This window comes from Enoplosus armatus, chromosome 2 (assembly GCF_043641665.1).
Source record: "Enoplosus armatus isolate fEnoArm2 chromosome 2, fEnoArm2.hap1, whole genome shotgun sequence".
In the NCBI taxonomy this organism is placed as follows: domain Eukaryota; kingdom Metazoa; phylum Chordata; class Actinopteri; order Centrarchiformes; family Enoplosidae; genus Enoplosus; species Enoplosus armatus.
Genome location: NC_092181.1, coordinates 4,594,562 through 4,616,148, shown reverse-complemented (window position 1 = coordinate 4,616,148; position 21,587 = coordinate 4,594,562). Strand labels below are relative to the sequence as shown.

At 41.5% G+C, this 21,587-nt stretch overlaps 1 protein-coding gene across 1 annotated transcript; it reads right to left on the bottom strand.

Moving 5' to 3' along the window:
• Window positions 1-359: 359 nt before the first annotated feature.
• Window positions 360-20,666, bottom strand: chrna6 (cholinergic receptor, nicotinic, alpha 6). Its single transcript, XM_070924467.1, has 8 exons — window positions 20,586-20,666; window positions 10,410-10,549; window positions 9,229-9,273; window positions 6,283-6,392; window positions 4,779-4,986; window positions 3,211-3,822; window positions 1,433-1,705; window positions 360-485 (listed from the first exon to the last, which is right to left on the bottom strand). Exons 1-8 carry the CDS (start codon window positions 20,641-20,643, stop codon window positions 360-362), a joined length of 1,572 nt encoding a protein of 523 aa, XP_070780568.1. The 5' UTR covers window positions 20,644-20,666.
• Between the last annotated feature and the right edge of the window lie 921 nt (window positions 20,667-21,587).

The following is a 21,587-nucleotide window of genomic DNA, read 5'->3' as shown; positions in this document are numbered from 1 at the left end:
GATTCCGCATTATCTCCTTGTTTTCCATGAAGTTTATCCAAAGGCCAGAGTGCAGCCTTTTTAGATACTATGTAGGTTCTATGGCAATTATTATATATATATAATTATTATAAAGCATTACAACCTTTGTATCTGTTACGCAGTTTACCAGCCAGTCTGAAAACTTTAAACCCTTCTTTCTCAACTTTACTATTTCTATATCACTGCTCTTGCAAATGGCAAGAAGCAAAACCAGCACACCAAATAGTACTTAAGGACTCAAAACTCTGTCTTCTGATTGGTCAGCTGAGAACTGAGAGTTAGTCACTTGTTCAGGATTGGTCGACACAGGGTGACGGTGAACCCTGCTCGGGTAGCAGTTATGAGACGAAGCCGCAAAGAGGCTGGAGGAAGAGGCCCACGGTTCCCAGGACGCACACGGTCACAAACACCCAAAGGAAGATTCTATCGATCACCATGGCAACGTACTTCCAGTCATCCTCCACCTGTGAGCAAGAGAGGGGACAGAGGAAAGTGTCAGCGGTGACAAAGATGAAAAGTGAGGAGAGGTTCTTTTTTAAAAGCAGGAGGAGCGAGGAGAGTTGCACTGTGAGAGGAAACGGGTGATTCAGAATCTCAGAGGGCGGGACGTTTGTGGGAGTCGACGGGGTGAGGTGAGAATTACACAGTAAGGATGGAAAGAAGGACAGAAACTAAAAAATAGAGGAAGAGAGAAAACAATTGAACATTTCTTGTAAGTCAACAGAAAATTGATACATAATTTACACAGGAGGAAATCACTATGATAATCACATTCAAACCACAGCGTCAAACGAAGCGGGGAGCGTTTTGACAAAGCTGATCGAGCCACGGGTTTTGCACATCAAAGGCTGCTTCTACCCTTTGGGAGATTTCACCCACTGTATTTATAACCGACACAGAGAGAGGAGGGGGAGCTCTCGACTCCAATCGAAAAGGATTTGGTTCTAACTTACACTATTGTTAACTTATGGAGCAGGTTAGGATCTGCAACAATGCTGCCCAGAACCACAGTACAGCTCTCCCAGGCCAACACTGCTCAGAGTGCTTTTTCCATAAATACATTATGCATCGAACTCACTTGCTGTGTGTTTGCTCCCTGTGAGCGGCTGTTAGGTTTATATAAAGTTTAGAAACACTGGAATATCATATTTCCTATGTGACTTGAACCGAAAGTTTTGTCTGCTCTATTTCCTAAAATGGTAAAGCTCAAAACAGTCAAATTGGATTTACAGTAAGACTGCATAATGCACATATTATTGTTCTTGGTGTACACATACAGTACAGTAACTAGGCTATGTCTTTATGAGAGTACACAATGAAGGCTGTCCTGTGTGACGGCGTTGGGGGCCCCTGTCTTATCATACATTGACATTCAGAGTGATCAGTTACACTGAAAATTAGACTGACTTACCTCTTTGGCCTTGTTGCGACTCCTCATGTTCTCCGCAATGTACTTGACGCTCTCGATGGCCTGTTTGATCTCAGGTGACATCACAGAAAAGGCCACCACTGTGCTGATGCTCTGTGGACTCAGCTGACGTGTCATCTTCCCCATGTCTGGTGTTTCTGGGGTCTCCTTCCCATGCTGACAGGGGCAAGGGCATTTCTTCCCAGTGCAGCCCTCCATGGACGACAGCTTACTATCTCCGAACTCCAGACAGTTGAGGGAGCCTCCTCCGACCTGCTGGGCATCACAACCAGAGTTCAGATTAAGTTTCACATTCTGCTTCAACTCAAAGTCGACGTGTTCAGGTAATAATTTCATAGAAAATATTGGGATACTTCTCTGGGATCTTAGCAGTACAACTTTCAAGGTGATATCAAGGAGTTTCTTTCCAGTGTTTTGGGGAGTAAAACTTTCAATAAGTGCTTCCTTAGAGTTGACCATAAAGAACTTATTGGATCGTACTATATAGACATTGTGTGTTAAAATTCTTTACCAGTAGGGAAAAGTCTTTTAGTGGATTCACCTAGCAGTACATGCAGGAAGCGAGTAGCTAGATCCCAGGGGATTACAGCATTGAAAAGTAGGAGAAAGATGGAAGACTGTTGTACAGTCCAACATGCAAGCTAAGCAAATGCTTAGAAACACTCACGTTTGTCGGTGGAGGCAATCCGAGGTTTGATCCCCAGAAGGGGAAATACATTTTATACAGAAAATGTTTTGAGCATTACTGTAGGAAACAGTTCAGTTACTTCCCCCATAAGTGCTGGAGATGTAGCAAAATCAATGACGACTATGATGACTCCCTGTGCCACAGCTGAAACACACCCTTTTCTCAAAGTTTAGATAGCATATTTAGTTGTCTTTCAGAGGTGCACCAAAATATCTCTGGACTAAAGTTTAACTGTATAAATGAATAAACCCTATCCTCAGACAAGGATGTAAACATTGGACAATTCTGCAAAACCCCAGATTACGTTCTGACAACATTTCTTCTATGTCCAATGCTGCTGATTTTTCTTGCTTTATACAATATCTGCGCATGGCAACCATGGTATGGTTAAGGTTAGGGAAAGATTGTGGTTATGCAAACAATGATTCAATGTGAACTCCAGTCTTTGCATGAACGTTGGATTCACTATCGCGACCTTCACACACACACTTTCCATCTTGCGACATAAAGGGCACACTACATCCTACATTTGGTGCTGAGCGCAGGCATTGGACATAAATCATGAGATGCAGAATCGTCCAATATGGATGTAATACACAGAGCTACAACGAATAGTTTCAGTTTTGACCTGTTGGTGACCTTTCAATACGCAAACCAATAACATAACAAATAACCTGAAGGTTTTATGCATCTAACCCCTTTTGATCAGGTCAGGTGAGGCTAGTGCCTTCTTTTGTTTTAAACTGGAAAATATAATTCACAAACAGCATACAACATACCACTGATCATGTGCAGAGGTCCTTAGGGACACTGTAGAATATTGGGGCTTTACCCTTTCACAGACTTTCTTAAAGAATATTCAATAATATACAGAGGTAACCTGTGTAACCTTAGTTTTTTTGGCTACTCCTCATCTCACGTTGACCTTCAGTAGGTGGTGTAGCCTAGAGTGGCCGCTTCAAGATGATGAACCCCCCCAAACTTTCTGTGGTTTAAATAACAGGTCCAGACATGACAGTTGGTTAGAGCCTTGCTCAAGTGGACTAGATGTTTTGGGTTGGGGACGCCTTACCTGCATCAAGCTATTCTTCCTTTTCTTCCCTCCTTTCGCTCCTCCGCCTCCTCCTCCCCCTCCAGCTCCTCCTGCCTCCCCACTGCTGTCCAACCCCCCAGCCTTGCTGTCTTCATCAATTGGTCTCCGCATCAGCATAATCCTCGGCAGCACTTTGAGAAACACCGAGCGCACCCAACCCGGCATAGTGTGGGTCATTGGCGTGCGGTAGTGTACATTCAGCACAAACACGGTGATGACGATGCTGAGCGTGACAAAGATCATTGTGAAGAGCAGGTACTCTCCAATGAGCGGGATGACCAGTGACGTGGAGGGGATGGTCTCGGTGATAACGAGCAGGAACACAGTGAGGGAGAGCAGGACGGAGATACAGAGCGTGACCTTCTCTCCACAGTCGGACGGGAGATAGAAAACCAGCACTGTGAGGAAAGAGATGAGGAGGCAGGGGATGATGAGGTTGATGGTGTAGAAGAGTGGCAGGCGCCGGATGTAGAAGGAGTAAGTGATGTCTGGGTAGATCTCCTCACAACAGTTGTACTTGATATCATGCTTGTAGCCTGGAGCGTCAATGATTTCCCACTCGCCGCTCTCCCAGAAGTCTTTCAGGTTCACCTAGGAGATGGACAACGATCTTAACATCAAATCATGTGATAATTTAACACAGCAACATTCAGGGCCAACTTATCATTCTTAAAAGGACGCTGTCAATCAATACCATACATGGTTTTGGTTTTTACATTTTTTTCTCTGATGAACATGAACGTGTGGGAAGTTTAAACTGACTTTCACCTGGATTTTATGTCCACATGCATCCAGAACTTGTTGCTGCAAGCAGGCACCTATCATTGTACAGTGAGTGCAGTGAATAATGCTGTCTTGCGATGTTTACAGCTCTTTAGAATGCAGAAACTTTTACAGAAACAGGAAGTGGAGAGAAAAATGGGGAAAAAATGCAAGTGTTGCCACTAATTATCCACCAGTCCCTCTGAGCAAGCAAAAAAACAAAACTACACAATGTTTGTGTTTCAAATGTTACATTTATAATTAAAATTTCATCTAGATTTTTTTTTTTGCAATGAATTCAAAACACAAATGGACAAAAGATGTTTCAAGGGTACTCTGGCGATTTACTACTCAAGGTCAAGCTTAAAAGGTGCTAGATCCTACAATTCCCATAATGCAGTAAAATCTTTCGTTTGCCCCTCAATGTGTCCTAAATACCAGCATCTTGCCAACTCCATGCCCCCAGTTTATTACACTTTATTACAGAGAACATTACAGAGTCAAGCCTTACGCAAGGTCACCCTAATGACATCACCATGACATCATCTGGGTTATTTCTCAGACTTTAGAGAGCTCCCTCCGGAGCTACAGAATACATTATATAACTGTTTTCACAGATTGAGTAGTCCATTACAAATAAACTGACCTTTGTGTGTAAAAAAAACTAAAATAATGATCCCTATCCCATGACTGGAAGCAGTGATTTAGTTGTAGATAGGACAGAAAGAAAAATATCTTTTGATAATTAATAATAGTTATGCCAGACTTCAGTCACAAACACTGACCTTTGACCCAATAAGTACCAGGTCAATCTTGGCTTTGTCATAAGTCCAGGACCCAAACTTCATGGAGCAGTTCTGATAGTCGAAGGGGAAGTAGGTGATGTCCATGGGACAGGAGGATTTGAAAATGGCTGGAGGAACCCAGGTGATGGTCCCATCAAACTTCAGCAGAGCCTTGGTCTTGTCCTCCACCAGGAAGTCACCTACAGCACTGTATACGGCGTGTGTGTATGTTTATAATCAAGCAAAAGTATTCCCATGGCAGAGACAGTATGAGGAGATATGATACAAGCACATGTGGGTTTTGAATAGGACACAAAGGTTAGAGGAAGGCAGAGACGTCAAACAATGAGAGGAGAGAATGAAAGCGAGAAACACAAGGGGAGAAGATAAAAAGGTGAAGTTATGGAGGTAAGACAGACAGCGTCAGGATTAAAACACAGAGGACAATGAAGCTGCATTATATGTTATTGTGTAATACAAAATTGCCTGTGATTAACATTATGAGATACTATTGTAAGTAGAGAGACGAAATGAGACCACAATTACGTGAAATGAAATTGAGAGACTAGAGCACAGCACAAACCCTGAACAATAGACAATCATGTTAACATATTTCAGTTTAATTGCGGCATAGTCTGCTGCACAGTGTAGCAGCTAGAGCTATAAAAGACACTTGTGCTTCAAGGAATTTGGGCATTAATGTAATATTTTGATGATGTTAAATGGCATAATAGGGTTTTTGTCAGTGCCTTCCAAATTTGACCATTTGACCATTACAAAATGACCCACAGTTTCAGTTCAGAAAACTAAGAACTATGTGGTAAAACAGCAGTAATTGGGGGGGGGGGGGGGGGGGGGTTAGGAACAAGCTGTTTTCATTTCACAGCAACATTAGCTGTCATTTGGGATCATGTTTCTGGTGACTTGATGAATTTGAGTCCAATATTCATCTTTGTTTAAGCTCTGTTTTGGTCTCCACCAAAGCCTGAGGGAAATATCTGACATTTAGCAGCTAGCTAAATGCTCCACTGTGTTCACCAGCTAGTCACTAATTCTGTTTATCTGCTGTTTGGTGCTGGGCAGGTAGCGTAAATGGGTTTATCAGAGCTTTTTTTGGCTGAAAACAGCTGCCGGCTGCTGCAGGAGATAAAGGCTGATGAGAGCGGTGAGAGTGAGAAACCTGTAGCTAATATTAAAATATTGACCAGTGCAACTTTAGGGCGGGAGAGAGATTGTGGTCTGGATAAAAAGAAACAAACATTGGCAGTTAGTAGGAGAACCAAGTCTCTGGAGTCAAAGTCAGACACTTAATCCACAGAACCATTCACCCTGACAGCCCTACAACATCATGCTTCTTCTACTTTTGCTCCTAACGGCCATCAGAGGTCACTTGTCAGGAAAACGTGAACAACCAATGCTATTGTTTTTCTGCTGAGGACAATCTCGAAATAAAGATAAGCAATAATAGCGAACAAGCTAATGCTAATGATGGTGACAGTCTCACTTGTTGTAGAGCACAATGTCGGGTCTCCAGATCTTGTTTGACGGAACTCTAATGAACTCAATCCCGTCAAACTCTGCCGGTATCCACCGCAGCTTGTAGTCATTCCAAATCTGAGAGAGAGGAGGAGAAAAACCCTGTGAGCATTCTGGGGAGTCAACCACGGAGAGTATTTTGCATTGTACACTGCAGACAATATTAGTCACTGGAGACATCCCCCTTCACGGGAATATTTTGAAATACATATTTATACTGCAGGCAGAACTTCCTTTGATGTGAGCCGAATAAAGATATTCTAGGAAAATATAATAAATATTATAGACAGAAGCATGAGTTTCATGGTGCATCTGCTTTCATTGCTTTTTCACTGAAAATCAAGCAAACATTTTTATTATGCCATTCCTCCTGGTAATAGAGCCACAAAGCTCCAGTAAGCAAATAATAAGACATCTCCAATAGTCACATCTGTATAAAGAGCAGTTCAGAGAGAAGGGGCGTATATGAGTAAATAGCTCACTGACAGAAATAAAGGATGAGTGGGTTCACTTGCTATTCTGTCAACATACCTGCGGGTAAAATTTCATGAGCCGCGGATCCATTAGTCTTGGCTATTTGCATGTCATTCAAGATGAATTCATTCATTAGCAAGGCGGATTAATACCCAGTTACGACCTGGGAGCTGCTTAATTAACCACTTCATGCTACACTAGCTTTTCCAGTTATCTATCCGGGGAGTTTCCAGTATGATTGGTGGGAGATGTAATTCCTGATAGGTCTAGGGCTATGGTTTATTGTTTTCAAAAGAGATGACCATGACATTCCAGCAATGAGAAAAGCATACAAGGACTGGTATATTTGATGTGTATTTCTGTTAAATGCAGTATAACAATAATCGAGTGCTGAACAGCTAGGTAGGCAGTCGCCATTAACCATCAACTATTTCACAAATGAATGAAAGGCCTATGCAATTATTATTATTATTATTATTATTATTATTATTTGTTCCCCATTATAATCAAATAGTAGTTAAATGGGAAGCAGATGTTGTTATATTTTACATAAATTTGGGAATTGCTAGTTTCACTTCCTCTAATGCATGCCAGGTGTTCCATTATTATTGTTCCAATAAGCAGATATTAAATGAGGGTACACCGTCTTAAATCCTATATTTAGCCTGTCTCAGTTATAAATAGTGAAACAAGTTGCACCAATACTAATAATGAGATACCGGGGAGAGGGTCTGACTCCATAGCTTTTGTCTGCCAAGCAACAGAGCAGCCAATCATAATTGTTGATTCCTCCTCTAGAGGTTGATTGACAAACATCAACCTGAAATACATGAAATAAATAAAAGAGGAGGATAAATAAAAAAAAAAACAGCCTGCAAATTGATACTCTGAATTCATCAATACATATATAACAGAGTTGGAAGTTTTGATATGATAAGCAATATTTATTTATTTCATGGATACTGATTTATTTTGATATATATATTTCATTGCTTATTTATTCATTTAATTGCCTACTTATTGATTTAATTTAGGTGGAGGTAGTCATATGTTCCAGTTGATATTTATCTAATTACCTATTAATATATTTCACCAATTATTTATTTATTTAATTGCCATTTTTCTATTCATTGATGACTTAAATTAATAGAATTATGACCCAACTTATCTATGATAGGGCCTTGCTTTCTTAAAAAGTAAAAGGTTCAGCCCTCCTCCCAAACCCAATAACTTTTGCACAGTCCCTTAGTGTACTTAAGTAACAGACACAAAACAAGAGGATTCAGGATAAAGAGCAGAAATAGAAAAATACAATAAAAAAAAATATATATTCTTAAATTCTGCCTGATGAGGGCACTTCAGCCTTCAGTATTCAGTATTTAGTACTGTTTAAAATGAAGTTCTCTTCTCCCTTATATAAAGGTAGTCAGTGCAGCTTACAAGGAGTCTGAAGTGAACACATTTAGAAACACTGTATACTGTCACAGAAGGAATCCCCTGCAGCGTTACTGCCGAACAGATGCAAGGAATTCATCAAGGGGGGGCTTTCTAAAACGACTACCACTGTAAACCCACTGGCTGTGATTCAAAGTCTTTATCAGTGACTGCGGTGTTGACACAGCTTCTCATTAGTGATGCCTTGTTATAAATAAACAGCTCAGCCATTACAAACAACAAATAAGAGCAGCCTATACAGGCCTTTCAATGCATTTTAATTGGAGAGCTCAGAGATCACAGTATCCATCGGGGAATCGCATCAGCATCCAACAGCTGTTTGGCCATGTAGCGCAATTAGTCACTGATTTGAAAAGGCAATGTCTATAATGTTTATTTATTAAAGTTAATTATTTATTTAAGTTTAGCTTAAATTATACGTTCTTTTAAAAGGAGAAATACAGATTTAGTATCAGGAAAAGGATGGAAAAAAATAACTAAAAGGCATCAGTGGCAGTTTGGAGGACAAAAATGTGTTATTTGGAAGAATGGCTGGCAGTGTGAGGTCAGGAGTTCAGGGTCCGTGGCTATAGATCTGCTGGGAGGCAGAGCGTGACCAACCATAATGCTAACATTCATCACGAGCTGATTGTATTCAAGTGTCTGTCTGAGACATCAGATGTTTTCTTGTTCACATGTCTCCCCCTTTTTTTTTTTCACTGTGTTTAACATTTCAGTGATGTATGACGTTCACACATATACACACACACACACACACACACGAACACACACAGGGAGAGTGTGGCATCCCATATTGATGTCTCCTTATTATGTACAGATATGTGCTACCATACATGAACCCTCCTCAGTCCTCACTCACCTCTGTCTCTGTAGACCCCAAGATGGGGTGAGGTCAATGAAATAGTTGATATGTGTATGTGAGTGTGTGTGTGTGTGTGTGTGTGTGTGTGTGTGTGTGTGTGTGTGTGTGTGTGTGCGTACTTACATGTCTGAGCCATAAATTTGTTTCCATGATCTGATTCACCTCATCCTGTAAAGACAAGGAGAAGAAAGAGAGCTTGTTAGCCAGCAGAACGTATGTGTGTATGTGTGTGTGTGTGTGTGTGTGTGTGTGTGTGTGTGTGAGAGAGAGAGAGAGAGTGTGTTGTTGGTACAGCAGCTGAAATAACTCAGATTTGGAATGACAACAATAACACTAATAATAAAAGTAGAGACAAAATACAGCCAGGACAAAAAAAAGAAATGGAATTTGCCCACTGATCTTTGTCCTCTAGAGCTGGAGTTGATTGACTGAAAAGGTCGACTGTGAGTAAGTTAATAATAAATGGAAAGGTTACAGATGTCGTTTCCTCTCTACCTCTGTCTGTGACCCTTGTTCAGTTCGACTTGACGTCCTGTGATTCTCACAACTCCAAATAAACCACATGCAAAAATGTTATCAGCCACATTTTCTGTGTTTAAGCAGAAACATGAAGATATGTGCTCAGACACACACATGGGGACACATTCATTCAGTGCACATCGACACACTCACCTGTAGTTTAATCTCACCTTGCAGAGCAAGCCGATATAGGCTACATATCAGTCCAGTCTGAAAAAGGCTCCTGCAGGCAATTTTCTCTTAATCTGAGGATTTCCATTCTGAGCTGAAAACCTCTTTTCACTGGGGGATGTGCAGCAAACCCCCCACCATCCCCTTCCCGCATTAAACTTAACATTGCCAAAGAAAAACAGCAGTGTATAACAACACTGTGTGACATTTCCAGAAGCCGTGAAATTGAGCAGACTAAATAAAGACTGTATTCACTCTCTGCTTTCACTTCTCTCGTTCCGCAGCTTATCTTTTGCCTTTTCTGTATCAGAGGTAGGAAATATGATCAAGATGCTTGTAGAAAGACGTCTCAGTTCACACGGACTCTCACATACCGTTGAGAGGATGCTATAAGTGGAACAACATTTTGGTTACGCTCATCTTTGTTCATACACACTATAAAACAAGACATGAAGTATGAAATGAATGTGCAAAGGTGCTTCAAACACCTTTGACATCATGTTGAACTGAGTCTTTACAAGCTTTGTGTGTATGCTATGATTAGAATATCCACTCTTGTTTGTGTGTGTGTGTGTGTGTGTGTGTGTGTGTGTGTGTGTGGGTGTAAAGCTTACAACTTTGACAAGCTGCGAGATGGAGACCTCGAACTCCACAGTGACGGGGTCAGAGACGTTCTCCACCGGTCTGATGAACTGGTTATATCTTCGGAACAGTTTCCTGAACAGCCGGTCCTCTGCCTTGGACGTAAAGCAGTCTGAGCAGACACAGACAAAGAAGAGAGGGGCAGAAAACAGTGATCAGCGCCTGGGTGAGTGAATGGGAATAAACAGAAAGAAGAAGAGAGAAGTGACAAAACAAATTCAGTAGAAATCGAAACATCGTAGATTTCTGAAAGGCTAACGCTGGCAGTGCAAATCAATCACAGCCATCATCCACAGGCCACACATAACTTTAATAGGGAACTGAGAGAAAAATAGACATCAGCCTCTTTCAATTTTGTTGCAGCGTCACATCAATCAAGTCTTTTGGGTTTGTGGATTAATGTTTTATGATAGTTGATGAATCGTCTATAAAGAAGTCTCTAGATTATAACTCTTCAGTTAAATCATCAGAGTTAAAAGTCTACTTTGAACAAGTCTGTGACATGAGATTACTTTTCAGGGTGTTTCTTTGGTTTAAATGGGCAGCCATGTCCACTCTTGATGTTATGGGTATATCATACAGTATATAGTCTGTTTTCTTTAGGATCATTCTCACAGGGGGGAATATGAGACAGGAAAAGGCTCATTGCTTCATTCAGGACACGGATGCCCCACACCGACCCTTCACTCTGACCTCCAGAGTGACATCAGTCTCGCTGCCTCAATTCATTTAAATTTAGTGCAGCTAACCATGAGACCGTTTTCATTAGCTCCTGTTTCCAAACCCACCACCTGCCCTCTAGACCTTGGACCTACAGTCTTTATAGACCTACTCCTACTTTGAGATCTCCCAGGGACTTACCATTCACCAGCATCACTCCCTCAGCTTTTACAACTGCAGATGTTAAAACCATATTTAAGAAACCGAACATTAACCTCATCTATCCAATAGCAGCCTTTCTGACAATTTTCAGTGAAACCACACTTGTCACTTCAAACACTTGATCTCAGTGCAGTTTTCAACACTGTTCACAGCATGTTATCATATCGCCAGCAGAGCCATATTGGTATCCAACGTGCGTGGGTCGATATGAACGTGTACTTTACAATGACACTATGTCTATAATTTCCTCGGTTGGGTCTGTTATGTCTCAAGGTCATGGCTAAATGCTTTGAGGAGAGCCTCAGTCCAGCATGGAAGCAGTGGATTTAGCCTTTATTTCAGCTAAATCCACTGCTTCAGTTCTGTCCAAGCAGTCATTGTCATTACTGGAAACCATTGTAACTGACCTGAATCCATGAATTAATTGACCACCGCTCTATTTCATCATGTAGGAGCAGACAAAGATTTGGTTGGATCACTTTAAAAGCCCCAAGAGTAATGCTGTGTGCTTATTTAGGTAGCGTTATGGGCAGGTGGTTAGCATATCCAAGACATCCTAGAATAGAATCTCATGTAAGCTCAAATAAAACTGTAATATCTCAATGGAGACTAATCACAGTGACAAGCGTGTCCTCTTCTCTTCTCCTGACTAATGGTAAATACAGATAGCCGGGTGTTGGCAGCTGTGGGGGTTTATCGTGTATGACTACACCACTTATTATAATTTACCCAAATATAGGTATGTCTTTGACTAGACTGCTGCTTAAGTGCTGTATACATAACCATAATATGAAGGGCTTTATTTACTAATTATCCAGGAAGGAGGCTGGAAGGCCTGAGGCACAATATCAGCATGTCTACCAAGTGGAAAATGCATGGCAAGCTATTTTAACATAGTGCAGAGGAGTTATAGACTGTAGCCTGAGGACAGGAGAAGTGCTGACATTCGTTTTTTAGCACAGGTGAGGAATTAAGTTGTGGGAGGAGCTGCTGGTTCTATTAGTGCTTTTCCCCATTCTGTATTCCCATTTCAAATTTTTCTTTTAAACAATATCCTCAATGTTACTTAACATAGAAACATTGAACTCTCCCAGCTAATGTAACAATAGTATCAAATTCATCCAAAATTATCAAAAAAAAATTTGGTGTATTTTCCTTCAATAATTATCTCTTTATATAGTATTTTTCATTTTTAGTGGTGGAGTCTGCCATTACCACCAGGGTTCAAATGACCTTCAAATGACCATCCTACAAATTCACAGGAAATCGTATTATTGTTTAAAATCTGACCTAATTGATATCAGCCACTGTTTACTGTTCACTCTCCTAACACCATATCAGAGCTGTATTAGCTTCTACTATCTAACTGCTAATGCTAACCAAACATTTCCTACCTCTGTTGCTTCATATTAAAATCCTTCAACTGGCTAAACTGGGGGTGGCTTTTATTGTGAAGCAGCCACAGGAAACACAATGTATTTGTCACCCCAGTTAGAGTTTACCGCAATCGTTAATCAAAAATGTATCTATAAAACCAGAAAACGGTTATTTTCTGCATTTTTTTGTCAGCTGATCCGTTCTAAATATTATATGAAACACTAATAAAACAAGAAGGAAAAGCCACAGTGAGCTATTAGAGGAAAGGCTGCTACCAACTTACTGTACCCTGCTATTGTGTGGAAAACGACTTGTGCTGTGCACAGCATGAAATAAGATTGCAATTGCTCATGGCATGGTGGAAAAAGGCCAATTACTGACTGACTTCTTTATTAAAACAATGCAAGTATGTTTGGCTGCACTGTAAACAGATCAGTCTTTTGTTTGTAAATAGCTGCTCAAAGAGCGTTTAACCCCAGAATTCTGGGACCTTTAGTAACCACGAGTGTTGCCAAATTAACCAGGACTGAAATCTTTAGGATTATAACTTTAAACCTAGCCATGATATTAAACAGTGACACAGATGCACTCTTTACCAAGATAAACCAGTTTTTGTTGGTTGCGTAAGCCGTGAAAGTTTTCAAAGTGAACCATATCAAAGCGACGAGTTGAAAGTTCCCCACACAGTTTGATGCCTTGAGTTGTTATGCCAACTGAGTCATGACGGTTATCACTCCTGCAGTCTGTGAAGATGATAAGAAGATGATCACCCACTCTTGCTCCTTCAAGACCCCCCAGTGCTCCTAGAGTTCTCACACAGAAACCCCGCTCACTCTCCATCACCCTCTATAAATATCTAGATCAATACCACATTCTTCTCTGGTGGGCAGCTCTCAAGGTTGTTGGATGGAGGAGAGGGTACGCGCAAAAGTGATAAACAAAGAAATACAGGAAGACCATTAGAAGACCTTTGCAGAACTTGTGTCACCTCAAAGTCACCAGCAGATTTAGCTTCTGTTGTTTTCCCCTAAACTCTTTTTAAATACTATCCTCATTTGACTAAAACCAGCCAAACTGAGTTTGGGATAGATGAGAGGAAAATCTCTTAATTAAAATGGACTTCTTGGGAGAAGGCCTTGAAATCCTAATGATGAAACAGTGCTGACCTTATTACATCAAGATCCCTTCCTCAAAGGCAAGCGATAACCCTCACCATGCATCCATGCAGACAACAATGACACCAGAAACCCAGCTGGTGCTGAACTCCTGGTGACAGCCCGCTGGAGAGAACGCCAAGAGGAATAAAAAAAACACCAAGACAAGGAGAGGAGAGGAGAGGAAGCAGAGACAGACTGAAAGAAAATCCTTCTTAAGATGTCACTCAGCAGATTATGGGAATCCAGACTTCATAGCCTTCTGTCTGGTAGATGCCTAGCATGTGCTAATGCTATGCTAAATAGAGTTTAAAGGGAGCATGGTACCATCTGCATCTGATCCACGTTTGGCAAAAAAGGGAAACATTCCAATGCACAATGTAGACAGCAGTATTTTGTGGACGAGCAGAAGGAATAGAATAGAATAGACTCGAATAGAACAGAGGAAGAAGAAAGCGGACAGAAAATGGACTGTCATGGTGCTACTTGTTCGTGTAATTACAAAGGCAGAGCTGCTCTCTGCTACACGTCCACTGACTAAACCAGCTCTTTGATCACAACAGGATCCCACACTCATGTGCTCACACGCACACACACGTGTGGGCACACGCACATACACACATTTAACATGGTCAAATGCATTTCACATTGAGAATCATAAAAGAACCAATTATGAACATGAGCCACAGGTTCTACCCACTTTCATCTGGATTAATCACATTTCTGTCCTCTCTCTCTCTCTCTCTCTCTCTGTCTCTCTGTCTCCATGTTTCCAATTATAAGTCTTCCAATGTCACTTGCCTGTTTTCACTGGCAAAAAGGGTAAAGGGGTGAAAAATGTGTGTTTCATGATGCACAAATATAATCAAGATGTACAAACGAGTATGACCATTTGTAAATGAATCACTGATCACAAATGCATCTTGCTATCCACTACCATGAACTAAATAAACATGAAACAATTTTACAATTGACAGTTTGCTAAACCCCTCCCCCGACGCAGCGATTGTCCAATCACACCTTAGCAAGCGTTAAGGCAGGTCTGTAGGCTTCGGCTTTCTCCGCATGTTGAAGCAGTGTACATGGGGCTGTAGTAAGACAGATACTCAGCAATTAAGGAGTTTGGACAGTGGTGTCTCTTTTTTTAGTGTCTCCAAAATCAAAAACACAGGAGCAAAAGTGTAGCTAGCTACGAGTAGCTACATTAGTTTGTGGGGTTACAAGTTATGTAAAAAAATATAAATGTGCCAGCGACAGTTGTTGTTTCTGCAAGACAATTGACGTTGGGTTTATTACAACATGGGTCTTACTTTCATGGTTTTCCTATCAGTTATGCAAAAATTGTACTCACTCAGCTGAATGGAATTCAGCCATCATTATTTTATTATTTACTCCTGTGATTTTCCTACTGTGACAAAATGTTAACATTTCTTCTGTGAAAAAGGACTATTGTGTTATTTCTTTCAAAATACAATTTGAAATTTTCCCACTTTACAAGATTATTAAACAGAAAGGTGTTGGGTCAGATGTGTCGACCATGTTTCATTTTACCTGTTTTTGTCACAGTTATCGGTAGTTTTGTCAACAGTTACTCCTGGCTGGTGTTAATAGGTGTAAATATTTTTATAACAACTAACCTCCACGTACAAATTTTGTATTGTGTAAACACACTCATCATAACTAGGCTACATTTGAGGAACAACTGCTGGTGCAATGCGCTCCTGATCAGCATCTGACATTACTGTAAGTCATGTTTTATATGGAATAAACGTTTAGTGTCACATGGCTTTAATTTTAGCACCTTGTCTTACTATTTCCATACTGTCATGGCATTTCTTCTTTCACTGCCTAAACATAGACGTGCGCAATGACTACTTCTCTCCTAACATAATATGAATTTAAACAGCAATCTGACATGTCCTTTGACATTACTGTATAGCTTTGTAGTTTTTCATTATTGATCTTTTATCTTTTCAATCAGACTCCTTTTTTTAAAAACCAAATTGGAAAAAAACGAAGCCAGGTGCAGCCTGCGATGGAGGGAAGAAGAGGAATTTGTGATTACAGTAAAGTCAGCAGCATGTACAGTTAATGTACACAGACGTGCCGTATCAATTATTCAACTCAATGTGCAGAATCTGTCAAAACCCACTTAGAAAGCAAGTTGGTTCAAAGATAGGTCCCGTGAGATATTTAATGCACCCAAGACATCAGGGTTGAAGGTCAACGTGCATACTGTAAAAAAAAAAAAAAAAAAGAACAGTCTGGAGATGACAGTCATTCAGGACGATGATGAAGAGCGACTGTGAGGAGAGGGAAGAGAGGGAGAGGCAGGAAGAGAAGAGTGAAGGACAGATAATGATGGAGAAGAAGAGACCATTTTATGGGCTGTTTGAGAGGTTACTGTTAGAGAGCCATTTAGCCTTCATTCTCCCCTGAGCATGCAAATGCTTTTAAAGGGAGAGAGAGCGAGGAAGCGAGAGAGAGAGAGAGACGGGGTGAAAGAGAAAGTGTGTCTTTACTTTTACGTCTTCATCACGTACAATGCTTATATTGTAAATACTGAGTAAAGGAGTAATTGCTTTGCAATGAGCCGGAATGCTCTGCTCACGCTGTTTGTTTTCTTTTTGCAACTATAAAGCTGAGTTGAAATGAGCTGAAGTCAACTGGCAGGGATTAAACGGGAGGAGAAGAGCAGAGAGAGAGACGGCAGAAAAGAGAGACGGAGATAAAACCGAGCACAATGAAATAGAAAGCTGATGACAACAACAGTATACCTGAGAGATTTGTGAGGGAGAAAGTGTGGTGGAAGCACGAGAAAGTGAGAGACAGGTGCAAAGAGCCAGAGAAGATAGGATAGTAGAGCAAGGATAAGACTGTGCATGTGTGTGTGTGTGTGTGTGTGTGTGTGTGTGTGTGTGTGTGTGTCCAGTAAATAGAGTGGGAAAAGATGTGATGCCCATGACAGCAGAATGCTCTTTCTCATCACAACTTCCTTTCATTTTCTCTGTTCTTTCATTCCTTCTTTCTGTCTTCTCTCAGCAGACATAAGCACTAATAAAGCTCCAATATAGTGCTATTAAAAGCCTTATGACATTCACAGAAGACTGCACATGTATCTGTGCGCTCGCACATTCTCATGCAAAAAGAAAATGATTTTTTTTTTCACCTTCAGATATAAGCAGATCAAATAGAAATTGCTCGTCTTTCCCCTCAAGGCACGTTCCCCCCAAAAAGTGGGTTGCATGAATTTGAATATGTTTCATGTTAAGAGAGTCACCCAGCCTTTTGTAGTTCAATATCTCAACAGTGGTTTTCTCATTTCCAAATGCACATTTTGTGGTGATCAGGTGTAAATGAGAGCCTGAAGTGGCCGTATTCTTCTCTCTGGGGTTCAGGAAATGTCATATTAACCTTGGAGAAGCCTTCTTTGGGATAGTACACGCATCACGTTACACTAAATTTGCTATTAGGAAAAGAGTAAAAAGTGCAACCTGTGTTGGCGTATGTATTGCTTTGATGATGACTGATGTGGCATGTGCTTTTGTGGAAATGAAGAAACGCTTGCACACTTTATGTGTTCAGTGTTTGTGTGGTAAAACCTGTGAAATCCAACGAACAGGTTGTGTGTTCGGGAAAACAGGCGGATTGCAGCGCTGTGAAGCGAGCACTGCAGTGTGAGGTGTCAATACATTTATCTGTGACTCAGACTGGGTTTAGCCACGCCCCCTCTGCTCTGTGTTCTGCTCTATAAATGTTACTGTGATATAAGCCTTGTTACCACACAGCTAAACACACACACACTCATCACCACAGTTCACTGACCGGATCATCAGTCATGCATTCAAATACATTAAGAGAGCAGCCTCTATTTGAATACAAGGGACAGCATCACGAATACACCTACAGGCTGAGGTAACACATTAGTAGTAGCACACTGAAACCAACGGGAGCAAAACATATACTGTATGTATGTGTACATGCTGTTTACTCTTGTGTGTGTGTTCATGTATTTTGAAGGCACAGGGGATCTCTATGTGCATATTAGTTGGCACGTGTATGAGGCTTAAATTGCAGCTAATGGTGCGGTCACACTGGCCTTCTGTTCACCAAACTCCCCACGCTCAGCCGTGAAAAAGGTGATCAGAGTGATCACAAATTTCAGTCTGCTAGTCTGTAGTCTGCTAATGCAATGTTTCACTTCACATGGTGACGATACTCTCTTAAAGAATAATGACGTTTCCATCTCCAAACACAGTTTCATCGCTGCTTTTATTCATTAATTAATTCAACTCAGTCTAACTTGCTTCAGGAAACATAATGGCTGCCCTGATTACATTCAATGGCAATGTTTATTCTAAACCAGGAATGGGACATCCTTATATTGCACAGGGGTCACAGGGAGGACGTCGGAGTAGATGGGTGCTTGCACAAAGTACAGGATTTTGACACCACTGGTTCATTTTAGGTTTAGGTTATTAAACCAAGACTACGACTACGACTTTTCTTTAACCATAACGAAATGCTTTGGGTTTCCTAAACATAAACAGAGAAGTGTTAAGCATGTAGTTGCCACGGGGGGATGCCATATGTTGAAAGTTGCACAAACGGTCAGTATGAACATTATATTCACTATAAATGTTGCGATGTTATGCGGAAAATGTAATCCTGGCAACATCACATTTCTTACAAAATATAGTCATTAATGCAAATTTGTTGTGAATGAAGATGATTTTTAGGAGACGGGGTGTCTTATTTTATGATTGTGTAAAAGAATGTGAAAGTATACTGAGATATGTGAGTGTTCAATTGTAAGTAGTCTTAAATCGGTGAATGTAAAATTATCGGATTTGTAAGAGTACTCACTGAGATTTGTAAGTGTACTCATATTTGAAAATGAAACATACCACTCCAAAGTTCATCACATAAAAAAGGTCCTCAGCCTCAGACTAAATTTGGGAAGATATCAGCCACAGCTTGGCAAGCTCGCCTGCTAGCTGGCTAACATTGGCTACTGCAGCTGGAGCCACAGTACATACCAGTACCTTCAGGCCACTTAAAATGGCTCTACTTACTTCCCAGAAGTCCCTTTGTCTTCAGCAGTGTGTCACACACATCTGCATGTACAGATTGAGATTCAAGTTCATGACTTTGCACAAATATTTACAAATGATTCAGGCACAGACTTGGCATCTGAAAATACAGAGAGAGTGAGAGAAACACACACACATAAACACACACACACACACACACACACAGACACCTCCCAGCCAAGAGGCTCATGCATGGCATGAAGTATGTGTGTAGAGCCTGATAAACCATAAAAGAGCCTATCTGCCACCTTGCATAAATCAGATAGCTGTTATTTATGCCCTTGGAGCAAATGTTTACGTTACTGCTTTGAAATGCCGCCACATAATTACCGTCTCTGCAGCTCTTCCACAGATTGGCTCCGGGTCACATCCAGGCTCTCTGCAGCTGCGGTCAGTGATTAAGTCGCTGGGTGCATGTCATTAATACCAAATCCCCCTTTCCTTCTTCTATTCAATCTTTCCTTCCTTCCTTCCCCGTCTTTCCTCCCTCTTTCCATGAATCCTTCACCCCCCCCTCGCTCTTTCTTCCTTCCTTCAATTCTTTCTCCCTATGTCCCTCTCTTCCCTCCTTCCTTCCATCCTTTCTTCCTCCCTTCAGCTCTTCTTTCCTAATCAAAATTCAACTCAACTGTCTACAGACTAAGCTGCTCTCTTTCTTGTTTTAAAAGTATATATATATATATATTTCCTAATCTCAGCCATCAATACACCCATAAAAGAATGCATTTAACCCAGCTAAACACAATTTGTGACAATGAAATGTCCCTTTTTAAAAGGGAGGATCCATCAAAATAACCATTAAATGATCCCACTTCACAAAATATTCTCACTCTAAAGCTCTAAAGATGATACTTCCCTCTTTTCACAAAGAAGTACAGGAACAAACATTAGTGACAAGTCAATACAACTTTTTATTCACAGCATAATTGGGGTAAAACGAAATGAGGTTATCAGGCTTATCCGAAGACGCACATTGCAATGAGAGAGGTTTTTTTTTTATCAAATGCCTGCAGACGGTCATTCTCCCCTGACTGAAACCCCTCTGTCTGAATAATAATGTCTGCGCAGGCCCTGTGTAACCCTGCACACTCTCTCAGCAGCCGTAAACAGGGAAACACATCCTGTAAACAAATTCTAATCTGTTCTGGTTTCCTGAAATCACGACTCACGCCTCAAAACAACATTTGCATTCATCAAAATTCATTTGCCTTTTTTTCCCCCCTGGGATTCTTCTGCATTTCATTTTGTTGGCCTAGTTAACACGCAACCAAGTCGTGGATGAGGTTTATGACACGAGCATGTGGAGGCTGACACTGACAGTTTGGCATCATTGGACGTTTTAATGATGATGATTTTAAAATGGCACTAAAACTGACAAAAAAAAAAAAAGTTATGAGACTGATTATGAGGACCGTGGCTCCAAAAGGCTGAGCAACTTATTTGGCTTTTACGCGCTGGACAGAAACTCCTCTACCTCACTTCTCACAGCGGAATGAATGAGACAAACTTACTGAAAAGCATTTGATTGAACCGTCAAGTCAAGTGTCCGGTTAACCTCACACCTCACCACCGCCTGCTCTTTTAAACCAAACGATCAAATCGACAGTATATGTAAGCCTACCTGGGGATAAATCCGACTTACCGTGCGCCATCAGACCCACGAGAACAAGCAGCAAAGTCCATCTCGCCGCCTGCTGCATCTCTCCGCCGCGTCGTTTGGGGATCCGCTTCACTTTTTCTTTTTTTTTTCTTTCAGAAAGGAACTCTGTCGGTTCAATCGACGCGAGACAGAAATGATGCAAAATGGCACGAAAAGGCGCGTCTGTTCCCCTGGTGCCGTCTGTCTCGGTCTGCCGGTGCGCTCCTTCCTGATCTGATCCGAACTTGACTCCGCTCGTCCCTCCCCTATGAGCGCAAAGCTCCCCTCTGGCGCATCCACACGGACTCCACGCAGGGAGGGGAAAACCGCCCCAACACTTGCTCTGAAGGATAACAGGCGTGATTTGATTCCGCGGAATGTGAGCCTACATTCTTGGCGCTGGTTTCTAGTAACTAGACTTCTAGTAAAGGCAAGCGCTGCACTCACCGCCGTGCGGCATCGCGTAAAATAGCCAGAACTCACACTGGGGAACATTCACATGTCCCTGAGACAGATCAGCAGCCGCAGTGATCAAGCAGACTACTATCTGACTCAGTCACCTCTAGTCAGAAGTCGGCAGTGGCTTTGCTCTTCTACGCACATCTCCGGCAGACATAGACGTGTTAGAAAGTTGTTGTTTTTTGCGCGATGGAGAGAGCCGGACTCTGGTGATCTGATGTGTGTGTGCAGACAGCGCCGGTGAGTTTCACTGAGAGCCGAAGTGAGCTGCGCACTTCTCATACTTTATAACAACACAGGGACACATGTGTGAATGGAGTGTTACACCATGTCTTGTCGCATGAGACAATGACCTGTTGGATCGGATGTCTGTGTGTCCCGGTGGGCTAAAGTGCAATCTTGACTTGAGACTGTTGGTGTCTCCCCCCCCCCCCCAGCCGCTAAACTGCAGCACTGCGCTGCGCTGCCGGGGAGGAAAGTTCTGCCGCTCCGAAACATCGTTTCTGCCTCATTGAGAAGCCGCTCGGTATTACAAGCTCCCAGGTG